This window comes from Xenopus laevis, chromosome 2S, assembly GCF_017654675.1.
Source record: "Xenopus laevis strain J_2021 chromosome 2S, Xenopus_laevis_v10.1, whole genome shotgun sequence".
Taxonomy (NCBI): domain Eukaryota; kingdom Metazoa; phylum Chordata; class Amphibia; order Anura; family Pipidae; genus Xenopus; species Xenopus laevis.
Genome location: NC_054374.1, coordinates 150,672,167 through 150,686,709, shown reverse-complemented (window position 1 = coordinate 150,686,709; position 14,543 = coordinate 150,672,167). Strand labels below are relative to the sequence as shown.

The 14,543-nt window shown below is 41.7% G+C and overlaps 1 protein-coding gene across 5 annotated transcripts in view; it reads right to left on the bottom strand.

Moving 5' to 3' along the window:
- Positions 1–535: 535 nt before the first annotated feature.
- Positions 536–14,543, bottom strand: part of yap1.S (Yes associated protein 1 S homeolog) — a 54,244-nt gene continuing 40,236 nt past the window's right edge. For 2 of the 5 annotated variants that reach the window (XM_018247978.2, XM_018247976.2), the window contains 4 exons: positions 5,887–6,062; positions 4,107–4,237; positions 3,769–3,881; positions 536–2,133 (listed from right to left, as the gene is read on the bottom strand). In XM_018247978.2, the coding sequence (XP_018103467.1) occupies positions 1,895–2,133; positions 3,769–3,881; positions 4,107–4,237; positions 5,887–6,062 (659 nt within the window). In that variant the 3' untranslated portion in view covers positions 536–1,894. 5 annotated transcript variants of the gene reach the window in all.

Here is a 14,543-nt window from a genome sequence, read left to right as displayed (position 1 = left end):
GCCACTGATAGTCCAACTACATAACACATTGTAGGCAAAATCTTACTAGCTTTTTAAAATGAATGAAAAGCAAATATTACTGCTGGAGAAGTTCAGAAATAGACTTCATCCACGCAGAGCTCTGTGATACCCCCTACCTGGCTGAGTTAGTGGTATCAAAGGTACTGCCCTTAGTTGGGCCATCTTTAGGTCTAGCCGGTTATATGCAACTCCCCATTAGTGTTATGTGCAAATTTTTGAATCTCTGTACAAAGACATGGAAGCTCCCGTTAAGAGCCGCCATCATCCCTGTTGCTGTTCAGCCACCATATGGCAGGGCTAGAACAGTAACCTATAGGATAACTACCTATGGGTCTTCTATAAAGGCAATAACTTCAAAGTGATTGATTTCATGTAGTGCTCTTGTGTAGGAATACAGCGTATCAGCCCTGAATATTGTTCGAAATGGCAAGACGATCCCACACATCACAGAATTATTTTTGGGGAAGGGTAGACAATTTTAAAATGACTTAACTCTGACACTTCAATGGAAAAATGTTGTTCCTACATATTTATCAGATATCTAAAAATATTATAAAACTTAAGAATTTCCAAAGCAAAAGTCAAAAAAGCATTTCTCGGAATTTTAGATTAAAAAAAGAAAATGACAAGAGGTAGGTCGGTAAACAGACACGTTCTGGGATTAGTATCTATACCAGGAAAGGCACAACTCTATGAATAGCCTTTGGTGCTGGGGGGGTTGTAGCTTATGATCATTGAGGACAAACACATCTTGGCATCCCTGGTGGTCTATCTATACACAGAAATCTATCCATAATTATGCAAACTTTAACACTTTCTCTGTTCAAGCTACCCTAAACATTCACATAATTTTTTGGCTAAAGGTGGCCATACATAAGGAGATCCGCTTGTTTGGCGATATCTCCCAGATATGCCCACATTGAGGTGGGCGATATCAGGCTGATCCGATCGTGGGCCCTAGGACTCAGAATGGAGATGATCAGAATGGAGGCCAAAAGGGCGGTCGGATCACGGGACTGCATCAACGAAAAGATGTGGCCTCGATTAGATGGGATTTTTTAACCTGCCCAATCGGCATCTGCCCGACTTTCGACGGTCAGATATCGATCGGGGACGCCCATCGGATGGTCCCACATAAGGCCAATAAAGCTACTGATTCGGTTTGTCTGAAGCTTTACTCGGCCAAGTGTATGGGGGCCTTTAGGAACATATCTTTAGTTTTTCAGCCTTCTCTTTCCATCACAAATGTTTATAGCCTGAAGTAGCACATGTACTTTCACACCAAACTTGTGTAGATCATTATACACTAACCAAAGATGCACCAGATTTTTTTCTCGGATACGGACAGGGACTTCCACAAAAAGTTGCCATGGGTATTGACAGAAAAAGGTAAAAAATAGCCAATGGATTGCTTAGGATACACAAAGTGAACGAGAAGCTATTGTAATAAAAACACTACATTTCTACAAAATAATTTTATAGAAAAGTTAATAATTGGGTTTAGGACGTGGTCTCTAGTCTCTGGGACTGGCTGGTGAACTCCAAATGATTTGCGTGCTATGTACATGAGCCCCTTCTGTCGCAGCGCTTTCCAGGCATTTTTTATCCATGTGTGCGCCAAACCAATGTCTGAAAAAGGCAGCTATAGCTGAAAAAAAATAAAATAAAAAGACCGATGTGGTTGATTCATAAGGCTCTTTCATCAAATAGATCAGGCGTAATGAAGCAGCAATGGGTGGAGAAATACTAAAAACATGAAAAAAAAATAGTTTTTGCTCGTTGCCTGATTTTCTGTAATATACCATAATCTCAATTCCACCTCCAGACAAGAACAAATCCTTCTGGGGTTTAGAAATCAGTTTTGCAGATGCTTCTATAACCACGTGAGAAAGCTTTCCTTATCTAGTTTGGTTGCTGCCAGAACGGTCTCCATGTCGTTAAGGATATCAGAACTGAGGGCTTCTTGAAGGCTCGGCATAAGTTCTTCCCCTTCCACATTCATTGCTTCTCCCTCTAGTGTGCCAAGGTCCACATTTGTGCCTGGAAGGGTTTCCAAATAGTCTGGGAACCGGTTCTGTTGGGTAGGAATTGTACTTTGGGTAATAGCTTCACCTAGGAACCAAATGCAAAAGAAACTTATTAGTTCGGAATTTAATTGGCTGTCCTGAAAATCTTGAAGGCACCTCATCCTCCTACAATTTCAGATTTTATGAACATTTATTTAGGTGTTTTTTTTTTATACTTGAAGTTTTATTAAGCCGAGGTTTCAAATACAAAGGTATATAATATCACACATTAAACATCATATATACAGTACAGGTATGGGATCCGTTATCTGGAAACCCGCTATCCAGAAAGCTCTGAATTACAGCATGGCCGTCTCCCATTTTATCCAAGTAATCCAAATTTTTAAAAAGGATTTTCTTTTTCTCTGTAATAATAAAACAGTAGCTTGTACTTGATCCCAACTAAGATATAATTAATCCTTATTGGAAGCAAAACCAGCCTATTGGGTTTATTTAATATTTACATGATTTTCTAGTAGACTTAAGGTATGAAGATCCAAATTACGGAAATATCAGTTATCCGGAAAACCCCAGGTCCTGAGCATTCTGGATAACAGGTCCCATACCTGTACTTTTTACAAGGATTTACCCTCAAAACATCATGTTGAGCTCAATATGGAACAAGGGGTTTTATTTTCACCAAATATCACCAAAAAGTTTTTAATAAAAATACCAGAGGGAAAAAAGAAAAAAAAAAGGAGATAAAAGCAACTGAAATAAGTTAGGTACCGTCCTAGGTATAGACTGTAAAGGTGAAACAGTAAGGGAAGAAATAGGAAAAAGAAAGATGTCTAATAGCACGTAATAGCATGTAATAAGCAAAAAGGATTTTTGGAAACATTTCCCACATTGTGAAAAAATAGCAATTTAAAGATAGATATTGAGCAAAGGAAACTGTTGCGAGTAGGTGCCATTATTCCACGGTGCCCATTTATTATGGTACTTATGCATTATTTGCTTGTTTCTTGCAAAGTAGGACTCCACCTTATTTGTTCCGTTTAATACACTGAGACATTTCTTTACGTCTGGGGTGTAAACTGACTTCCAATTCCTTGCAATTACCAATCTGGTGGTAGCAAGGATGTGAAAAATCTAAATTTTGGCTTTCCAGGCATTATGTTCCAGATCGAGGCTAAGAAAAGAGGGTTAGGCAGTTTTTTTGTAATAAATATTTTTTTTTTTTTTATAAAATTTCAAGTATTAAGTTGAGATGCATTTCACTGCATTGCTAAGCTCTTATTTCAATGTCTCGTCTACATTAGTACCATTTAAGACTTCAAATCCTTCACCACTGAGTTTAGCAATAAATATCGCTAGAATCTCAGCTATTAAGTAGGAGTCCTGCAATGGTTCAGATACTCACAGAATACCCTCAAAGTGGTGGGAATTTGGTAAGAGAACCCCGGCTCTGTGGGTCGTAAACTGTAGGGTAAATTGGGTGGGATGTGGATTTTTTCTTTGTGGAGACAAACAAAAAATTGTCCGGGGTCAGGAGTTTTCATTTTGTGACTCCACTTCTGGGGTCATGTGGTGCACAGTACAGGGGCAGGTTGGAAAGTTATTTGGCCCGGTTTGGATACACAGTGATACAAGTCTACCAAACTAGACCCTCCAGGACTGTCACCTTTAACCAAACGACTCAGACTGTAATTGTGTGGGACCACTGGTGAGACAGACTGACCTGTGTCCATTTCATCAACACTATTAAGGAAATCATCAGGAGTCCTGGGAACACTGTAACTGCTCATGCTTAATCCGCTGTCAGTGCTTTCGTCTCTGGAGTGATACGTTCCACTGAAAAGAAATAAGATGGAGTTAATCTCAGACAATGTATCTTCTATTACCAAGGGCAACATAAAGCCCTAATAAAACAGTTCATATTTACATTCCACTACCCATTAAATGTGCCCCGCGGTGTCTCCTACTGCCTGTTAGTGGGAATCAAACCACAGGAATCCATGGCGGCAGTGAAATATAACAAGGGGTCTCTAGGAGAGGGATGTAAGAATTGCCACAAACCTGTTGAGGAATGGATCTGAGCTGTTCATCGTCATTGTTCTCAGCTCCTGGGAAATCCCTGATGAACACACTGGATTCGGAGGGCCACTGTCCTGCTCCATTGGTGGGATCTGACTGCGGAGAGCAAGTTCCTGCAAAACAATGGATCCTGTGTACTATTAAATCCAATAATGAATTGCATGGCATAGGGCCACATCCCCATATTAGTTTTATTATTGAGCCCATTACATCACTGCAGACATAACCGTATGCATAGTGGCCACTGGCAGAGATTTTAAAGCTGCCCCAAACAGCAGCAGAATGTAATTTTGGGGGGCCTGCAGTGACCTGCAGTCTTCCCATACAGAAGACTATTATGGATGTGAAGACATTTGTAATCTATTTATTCTATGTAACATGAAAGCATCTAGTTCAGGGGTCCCCAACCTTTTTCACCCGTGAGCATTATTCAGATTTAAAAAGAGTTGGGGAGCAACACAAGCACGGAAAATGTTCCTAGGTGGTGCCAAATAAGGGCTGTGATTGGCTATTGGTAGCCCCTATGTGGACTGACCGCCTACAGGAGACACTGGTTGGCATTACATCTGGGTTTTAAGCAACAAAAACTTGCCTCCAAGCCTGGAATTCAAAAATAAGCTCCTGCTTTGAGGCCACTGAGAGCAACATCCAAGGGAATGGAGAGCAACATGTTACTCACGAGCTACTGGTTGGGGATCACTGATCTAGTTGGATGTAAGGCAGCCGGTGATTTTACATGTACGCATAAAAGCAATATGGCTGCTCACTCTACCTACACTCACGTAAATATGCAAAGTAAGAACTTTCCTCTCTATCGTTTCCGTTGAATAGAGAGACTGTAAACTTAGACCACCTTGACTTTTTTATGTTATATAAACCCTGTGTATAAACAGCTTTTATTCCTATGTGTAGGCAGCAATGATCAAAGGCTCAGGCACACAAAGGGTTCAAATCCCTCAAGGTAAACGTGTAGCCAACGCATGTCAGCGATTTGCTGTAGAAACAACTAAGTCACGGGAAAAACAGAACACAATATTGTTTGAGACGAGCTATGAAGGTTTCTGCTTAAAGACAGGTTTTTCAACCCAAAAACAAGAAAAACCAGAGGTTTATTTCAGGTATTCAGCGATGTGCTGCACGGCAATATATTGTTTGGCTTCAAAAGGGAACGATTAATCTGAACCCAAATGATATTATTTACAATGGAAGTAGGGACTGGCAGGAAATCAGGGTGCCACGTTGACGCCACAAGTTATACAGCAAATCAGTTGTTGGCGTAATGTATCTTGTGTGTGTGATCCAATTCATAGCAATGGCCCATAAACCAAAGATGGGCCTCAAAAACCACAAAGTAGGGCCAGGGCTTAATTACTCAGCAAGTAATGGTGACTGCCTCACCAGGGGAGGGTGTTGTTGGGTTAATGGTGCAGGCTGGTGGGTGAGCAAAAAGTTGTGAGTTTTCCCCAAAAGTAAAGACCAAAATGAAAATAAAAATTCAAATAATTTATTAGGACATACAGATGACAGCCTAACGCGTTTTGTGCCTACTGGGTCACTTACTCATAGGCTGGTGGGTGAGGTCAAACCTTGGAGCATAGTCATCGTTCATGCATTTCATGCCTATAAACTATCAATGATCTTTGAGGACCTCAAGTTGAGTATTCTCCAGCGACTGTCTCAGACACCTTCCCTTTTGCTACCACCAGGACAAGACAAACACATAGAGAAGGAACAAAAGGCGGCTTCTAACCTGTGGCCTCACCTGCCGAAGCAGTTCTTGATGCTTTAGCCGGAGCCGTTCTTTCTCCATCTGAAGCTGCTGGAGGCGCATTTGTTGGTTACCTCCACTGCCCAGCACCCCACTCGGAGGGCTCTGGGGCTGTAAGGCAGGTGGGGATTTGACAGGGGCGCTCTGGCTTAACCTCTGTTGATTCATAGCTGGAAAGTAAACAAATTGATCAATTTACCCTTGTTCTCCGTTAAAAATGTTGTTGCTGCAAACACACAGAACATTAAAGGAATTCGGTCATGATTTTTTATGATGTAGTTTTTATTTCTAAATTACACTGTTTACACTGCAAATAATTCACTCTAAAAATAAAATTCTATTCCTGAACCAACAAGTTTATTTTTTAGTTGTAATATTGGTGTGTAGGTGCATCTCAGGTCATTTTGCCTGGTTATGTGCTTTCAGAAAGAGCTAGCACTTTAGGAGAGAAATGCTTTCTGACAGGCTGTTGTTTCTCCTACTCAATGTAACTGAATGTGTCACAGTGGGACCTGGATTTTTACCATTGAGTAATGTTCTTAGGGCTTTAGCGCACAAGCAGATTTAGTTGCCTGGTGACTAATCACCTCTTCTTCAGAGCGAAAATCTCCCCAAATTTTCCGGAAATTGAAGCACCGCGAGTGCATTGCCGCAGGCGTTTTTTCATTTTAGCAGGCGGAAGGCAGTTCGGGGAGATTGTCACCCCGAAGAGGCGATTAGTCGCCAGGCGACTAAATCTCCCCGAATCTGCCAGTGTGCTAAAACCCTTAGATCTACCAGGGAGCGGTTATCTTGTGTTAGGGAGCTGCTATCTCATTACCTTCCCATTGTTCTGTTGTTAGGCAGCTGGGGGGAGGGGGAAGAAGGGGGTGATTTCACTCCAACTTGCAGTACAGCAGTAAAGAGTGACTGAAGTTTTTCAGAGCACAAGTCACATGACTGGGGGCAGCTGGGAAACTGACAATATGTCTAGCCCCATGTCAGATTTCAAAATTAAATATAAAAAAATCTGTTTGTTCTTTTGAGAGGGCAGGGCAGAATTCTGCTGGAGCAGCACTATTAACTGATGCGTTTTGCAAAAAAATAGGTTTTCCCATGACAGTATCCCTTTAAAATTTTTCCCCTGAAAAAGGATCACCATACTGGGGCAAAAAACACAGCAACCTCCCCCCCCCCGGGAATTAATCTATTCTTGCCCTCTAATAGTTATCAAGTCAGCATATCATGATTGGAGACAAGTCTTATGGCCCCCATAGACGCGACGATTCTTCTTTGCGAAACGACCGATTTCAGCGCAGCCCGACCGATTCATCAAATTATCGTGCGGTTAGTGGGATTCAAACGATCGAACATCTTACGATTTTTCGTCCGACATCTGCCAGGAAATTGATCGGCCAGGTTAAAAAATCTTTGTCGGTCCCAGTACAATCTATGGATGTTTGCAGGGCCAAGCAGGCAGCTCCCCTTTGTTTTCCTGGTAAATTGGTCGTTTTAGTTGATGGACAGTTCGAACGTTCGTACGATGGTTCTCAGAAGATCTTGGTCTCACGATGTGGATTGGATCTGTTGAAAATCTGTACATCTATGGCCAGCTTTAGATCCTCAGTTTAGGGTTGTTTAGAATTTTGGTTAGTTGGGCAGGTTTAAAATGTTGAAACTTCATTTTAGAAGCTTTGATCAGTGTGCACCCATGTCAGCCAGTGTAAAGGTGCCCATACACTTCAGATTGACATATGGTGGGGGCATAAGATCTATGCGCTCGTTTGTTGACCTCTCCAAACAGGAGATCTTCAAGTGTACGGCCAGCAAAGAGAAGCCACACCTCTTCTCTGTGCTCTTCCAAAACTTCAGCTATCAGCATTAATGAACACAAATGGACCTTTGTATGGATTCCACTCGTTTGGTCTGATCAGCAGATGGGCTGGTGTATGAATATGATTTAGATCAAGTGTCCCCAACCATTTATACCCGTGAGCCACATTGAAATGTAACAAGAGTTGGGGAGCAACACAAGCATGAAAAAAAGTTCCTAGGGGTGCCAAATAAGGGCTGTGATTGGTTATTCGGTAGCCCTATGTGGACTGTCAGCTTACAGAAGGCTCTGTTTGGCAGTACACCTGGTTTTATGTAACCAAAATGTGCCTCCAAATCTGGAATTCAAAAATGAGCACCTACTTTGAGGCCACTGGGAGCAACATCCAAGAGGTTGGTGAGCAACATGTTGCTTGCGAGCCACTGGTTGGGGATCACTGATTTAGAAGTACAATTCCATACAAGGTCAATATAAAAGCATAAGCCCTATTCAATGCACTCATGTTGAACAATGAGGTATACTGCCCCTAGTGATGTGCGGCCCGACCCGAAACCAGTGGGTCGGGCAGGTTTGGGCCGACTCGTGCACAAAATCTGCGGGTCGCGGGCAGGTGCGGGTCGAGCTCTTATCCTGCTCCCCCTGCCCATGACCTAGTACTGCTGGCTTCTGGTGCCAGAATTTATAGACTTCCGCCTTGTGAAATCACGGCGGGGTGGGCGCGGGTCTATAAAAAGAGGGAAGGAGCGGGCCTGGGCAGCGATATTCTCTACCTACACATCACTACTACCCCTCGAAATGTGACAAAAGGACAACCACTGAAAGTGGAGGAATCAAGGATTTCTTTAGGCAAGGGCAGTCAGATTCCAGAATATTGACTGTGAATTATTGACATCAAAAAAGTGGCCTCGTTACCTCTCTAGGAAAAAAGGTGGGTACAAAACGTCTCATTGTAAAGAATTGGGCGCAGGCAAATTCACCCGAGTAAAGTTGCAGCACTGAAACAACTTGCCCATTTGCAAACACCGCCATACGACTGGCCTTAGACGCAAAGATATAGTCATACGAAACAAAGATTCATACTATTTTCGGACTGTGAGCGGAATAAGAATAATCATCCAAACATTTCATGTACCTTGAAGATTGGTCATTTAGTTGCTCAGACAGGTTTCTGTCACATAATGATAATATTATCTGCGTGTATTGCGATATCAGTGAGCAACTGTTACGACTATTTGTCAGACATGACTTTTGTACGACTGCCGTCTGGCCAGAAGATCTGAATTGTTATTTTTCCTACTATTTAATCTGAATGATTAGTTGTAGATCGTTACAGTGAAACAGATGATCTTTCGTTGTACAATGAATAAACTCTACGTGTCTATGACCAGCTTTACTGACAAAGGCGAGATAAATAAAAAACGCACTTTTTTTACCCCCGGAGGGTAACAAGCCAAGAAACAGTCCACCCTAAACTCCTGGGTTTTGAATCAATAGCAGGATGAAAAAGTTAATGAGTATTTTAATGTGAGCGTAGGTAACCATTTACGGAAGATATTTATGAGTAACATATCTTCCCCCATCCGTGGACGAGTTCACAAGGCAATTTTTTTTTGTACAATGTCACAATCTTATTGGTAAATGGGGGCAGGAATTGAACTTTGCTACTCAGTTGTTAGGAACACAATGGCTGATCTAAGGAACAACTGAGGGCAGAGTATCAGCTCAGGGTTTGCTTTTGTTTTTTTTACAAATAAGATATTGTGAAGCTGTTGCAGATGATTAAAGGGCAACAAAAGCCCTGATACAATACCAAGCAGCCCTTGTAGATGTAATGCTTCTCTCAACCTCTCTACCAATTATCGGTCTCACCCATGGACTGAGCAGACAGATATTGGTCCCATAGAAAGGAGGCAGCCATATGTGGCTTAAAGGAGAACTAAAGCGTAACTAAAGAAGTAGCTAGAAATGTTGTACATTATGTTTGTGCTTCTGTACCAGCCCAAGGCAACTACGGCTCTTTAGCAGTAAAGATTTGTGTCTCCAAAGATGCCCCAGTAGCTCCCCATCTTCTTTTCTGCTGATTCACTGCACATGCTCTGTGCTGCTGTCACTTACTGAGCTTAGGGACCCACTCACAATATACAGTACACATAGAATAGAAATGTCACAATATAAGGCTGATTAGTAATTAATACAGATAATTACTACATGGCAGCACAGAAATCAGTGCAATTAGCATCAGAATTTAATAATCAGCCCTGTAGCATCAGCTTATATTACAGGGGAACCTCATTTTCTGCTGGATAATTAGTGACGAGCCCTAAGCTTAGCTTCTCAACAGCTGCTCAGAGCCCACTGAGCATGTGAGTGTCAGAGATCGAGATCTGGGCAACTTTCGGCCAGATCTCAATCGGGGAAGCCTGTTGGGGGGCCCCATACACAAGCCAATAGGCTGCTGACTTGGTCTGTCGGCAGCTTTTATCGGCCCGTGTATGGCCACCTTTAAAGCATGGATATCCATGTATGCGAGATTGACCTGTATGGCCACCATATTGTTGACATCAGTACATGGGAGCACAGTCTATGCCACGCAATACTGGAAGATGAAGCTTCTCTATCTCTCATTTGGCCAGTAAATGTTGATCTAGCAATTTAAAGTATTTTATACAATTCTCCAACAGCACCAACACCAAAAAAAAACAAGCCCAAATGCTGACTTGCCTAAAGAGCTTGTATTGAAGTCACTGCTTTAAGCCTATGTTCCCACGCATGGACTACGGATATGTCATGGACTGATCGGGCAATAAGGCCATGCACTAGTCTGGATAATTCCATTTTAAAGGAAGGAATTTACTTTGGTTGAGTAAAGCTGAATGTCGGCAGTCCCTGGAGATGGAATAAGCACCATATTGGCCTATGTATGGGGCCCACCAATGGGCAAGTCAGACCAATAGCTCTCAGCTGGGCAGCTTTGTAAATCTCATCGTCACTCTATGATCGTCATGGCCAGGTGTAAAACTAAATTTAACCCAGTAGCCTTTTCTCTACAAGTATTTAGCTATGTGCACAGAAATGTGCACTGATCTAAATGGATTATCCTCGATTCTTAAAAAAAATTTGCAGAGAGGCCCCTCATTTAAAAGAACAGTTCACCTTCAAGTTAAAGGCCCCCCATACACGGGCCGATAAAATCTGCAGACAGACCGAGTGGGCAGCTTATTGGCCCGTGTATGGGGACGGGCTTCCCCAATCGGTATCTGGCCGAAAGTCGGGCAGATTTTGATCGGTTAGGTTAAAAAATCCTGTGGGATCGCAGCCGCATCTGTGTGTCTATGTGGTCCCGCAATCCGACCGCCCGTATCATTGGGCCCTAGCCCGATATCGCCCACTTCAATGTGGGCATATCAGGGAGAGATCCAATCACCAAACAGGCAGATCTCTACGTCTATGGCCACCTAACTTTTAGCTTTTTATAGAATGGCGAATTCTAAGCAACTTTTCAATTGGGCTTCATTTTAGCTTTTCTGAATTATTTGCCTTTTTCTTTTGGCTCTTTCCAGCTTTCAAATAGGGGTCACTGACCCCGTCTGATTTCTCTGTAAGACTACAAATGTATTGTTATAGCTACTTTTTATTACTCCTCATTCTATTCAGGCCTCTCATTCATATTCCAGTCTCTTATTCAAATCAATGCATGGTTGCTAGGGGAATTCGGACCCTAGCAAACAGGTGGGTGAAACTGCAAAGTGGAGAGCAGCTGGATAAAAAGCTAAATAACTGGGAAAAAAAATAAAAACGAATTGCAAATTGTCTCTCTCTACATCATACTAAAAGTTAACTCAAAGGTGAACAACCCCGTTAAAGTGTCTGAACTACATTTTGTCGGATTTTCCCGTAAATGTGTAATGAATAGAGTTAAGTTTGAGGCCGGGCAGCTAAGACCTCACAAGCAGACAAACAACAAATGCTTTGTCCCATCGAGGGGGATCAGAAAATGGGGGTAGGGCGAGATTAAGTTTTCTTAGGTTTCCAAAATAGAGACAAGCTTCCAATTAAATCTTACAGTAAACAATCTGCCCTTTTATATTTAAGTACATTTCTGCCCCACAATGATAATTAACCTTCAATAAACAGCAATTAAGGGCAAGACCAAATGAGACGCTCGGGGGGGGGGAACGGCTGATCACATAAAGCAGAGCCTCTTATTTGAGGTAATTTGGATTCTTTCTTCTTTTTCTATGTTACCGCTCACACAAACAGGGCCACGCTGTAATGTCAGTTTTAAAATAAAAGCTGCAGCCTGCGTTTCTCTATTGTCTATTTATATCACCACTCACTGGGACTTTTGCGAAGGATTAACATTTAAAGGGGAAAAACACCCAACACATAAATATCCCTTGCATTTGATTTGTTCTTCCTTAAAGGGGTTGTTCACCTATGAGATAACTTTTAGTACGATGTAGAGAGTGATATTCTGAGACAATTGGTTTTCATTTTTTATTATTTGTGTTTTTTTTTAGTTAACCGTATTTAGCTTTTTATTCAGCAGCTCTCCAGTTGCAATTTCAGACACCTGGTTGCTAGGGTTCAAATTACCCTAGTAACCATGCATTGATTTGAAGAAGAGACTGGAATATGAATAGGAGTCTGAACAAAAGGATCAGTAATAAAAGTAGCAATAACTATACATTTGTAGCCTACAGAGCATTTGTTTTTTTTAGAAGGGAGTCAGCGACGCCCCTTTGAAAGCTGCAAAGAGTCAGAAAAAAACGCATATAACTATAAAAAAATAAATAATCAAGACCAATTGAAAAGTTGCTTAGAATTGGACGTTCTATAACATAATAAAAGTTACCTTAAAGCTGAACCACCCCTTTAAAGGAGAAGGAAAGGCTAAAATTAAGTAAGCTTTATCAGAAAGGTCTATATAAATACACCAGTAATGCTGCTCTGAGTCCTCTGTCAAAAGAAACACCACATTTCTTTCCTTCAAGTGTGTACTCATGGGCTTCTGTATCAGACTTCCTGTTTTCAGCTGAAACCTCGAGGGCAGGGCTTGAGCATGCTCAGTTTGCTCCTCTCCCCCTCCCTCCTCCCATCCCTGCTGTAATCTGAGCTCAGAGCTGTAAGTGAGCAGGGAGAGACTCAGGCAGGAAGTGATGCCACACCAAGGTTATATGGCAGCTTCTATCCTAAACAAACAGTGTCTAGAGCTGTTTACTCAGGTACGGTAAAGCATTCTGCAGAATAAATATAGCATTCTAGCTTGCACTTGTGGCTAATCTATTGGCAATAAACTGTATTGGAGCTTTCCTTCTCCTTTAAAGTGACCGATCATTCTGAAGCATCGTTTATGGCTGTCAGGCCTTTTCAGTTCAAGCTCGTCCTTGGTAGAGTTCCCCAACTGCCCCCTGCTCATAACTTGGTTACAAATACAAGAATATATTGGTATACAGGTATGGGATCCCTTATATGGAACCCAGTTATGCAGAATGTTCCGAAATATAGGCCATCCCCAGACACCAAATTATAAGCAAATAATTCAAATTTTTAAAAATGATTTCATTTTCCTGTAATAAAACAGTACAGGTATGGGATCCGTTATCCCATACCTGTACAAATCACATCTTCTTCGGGCGACTAATCTCTCCGAACTGCCTTCACGCCGGCTTGAAAAAAAATCACCGGCGAGGAAACTTCGGGCCACTTCTGAAAACAAAGCGATCCGTGTCCAATCCTGATGGCGATTTATGTTCTAGCCGGCGTGAATGCAGTTCGGGGAGATTAGTCACCCGAAGAAGATGCGATTTGTCGTTGGGCGACTAAATCTCCCCGAATCCTCACGTGCGTCTCTGCCCTTAAGGAAAAGGATACATTTTATATGTTTATCGGTCAGAGATTCGATCACTGTAAGACCACAGAGCTCTTATGTTCAGTAGATGGTTCCCACTATACACTTTAATGAACTGACAAAATATTGGTAATGGAGAAAGAGGAATTTAGGCAGAGTTTCACTTGCTTTGCAAACACAGCAAATAGCAATCATAGTTTAATATACTGAAACGGTGACATTCAAGGACCCAATAAACAATAGTCCTTTCATGCAGATGATTATTTATTATTTGTGGGGTTTCACTTTTGCTCAGCAACTCTTTGGAATTTCTGCAGTTACCTGGTTGCTAGGGCTCAAGTTACCATAGCAATCAGGGAAAAGCTTGAATAAGAGACTGGCGTATGAATAGGAGAGGCCTGAATAGAAAAATAATAGAAAAAAGAATAATTTTTTTTTGGCTGCTGGGGTAAGTGGTCCCAGTTTGAAACCCGGAGAGAGTCCGGGTAAAGTGGCAAATAATTACAAAACAATTATTTTTGAAAAATTAAAAAGTTGCTCAGAATTGGCCATTCTATAACATGCTAAAAGTTAAAGGAAACTTTATCCCCATAATGAATATTTAAGCAACAGATAGTTTATATCAAATTAAGTGTCATATTAAAGAATCTTACCAAACTGGAATATATATTTAAGTAAATATTGCCCTTGTACATCTCTTGCCTTGATCCACCATTTTGTGATGGTCTGTGTGCTGCCTCAGAGATCACCTGACCAGAAATACTGCAGCTATAACTGTAAAGCTGGCCATAGATGTTGAGATTTTTAAAAGATCAGATCCTCATCGTGAGACCATGATTTTCTCAGAACGATCGTAAAATCTGACCATTAACTAAAAAGACCAATTTGCCAGGAAAACAAAGGGGAGCTGATTGCTTGGCCCTGCAAACATAGAGAGATTGCACTGGGACCGACAACGATTTTTTGACCTGGCCGATCAATTTCCTG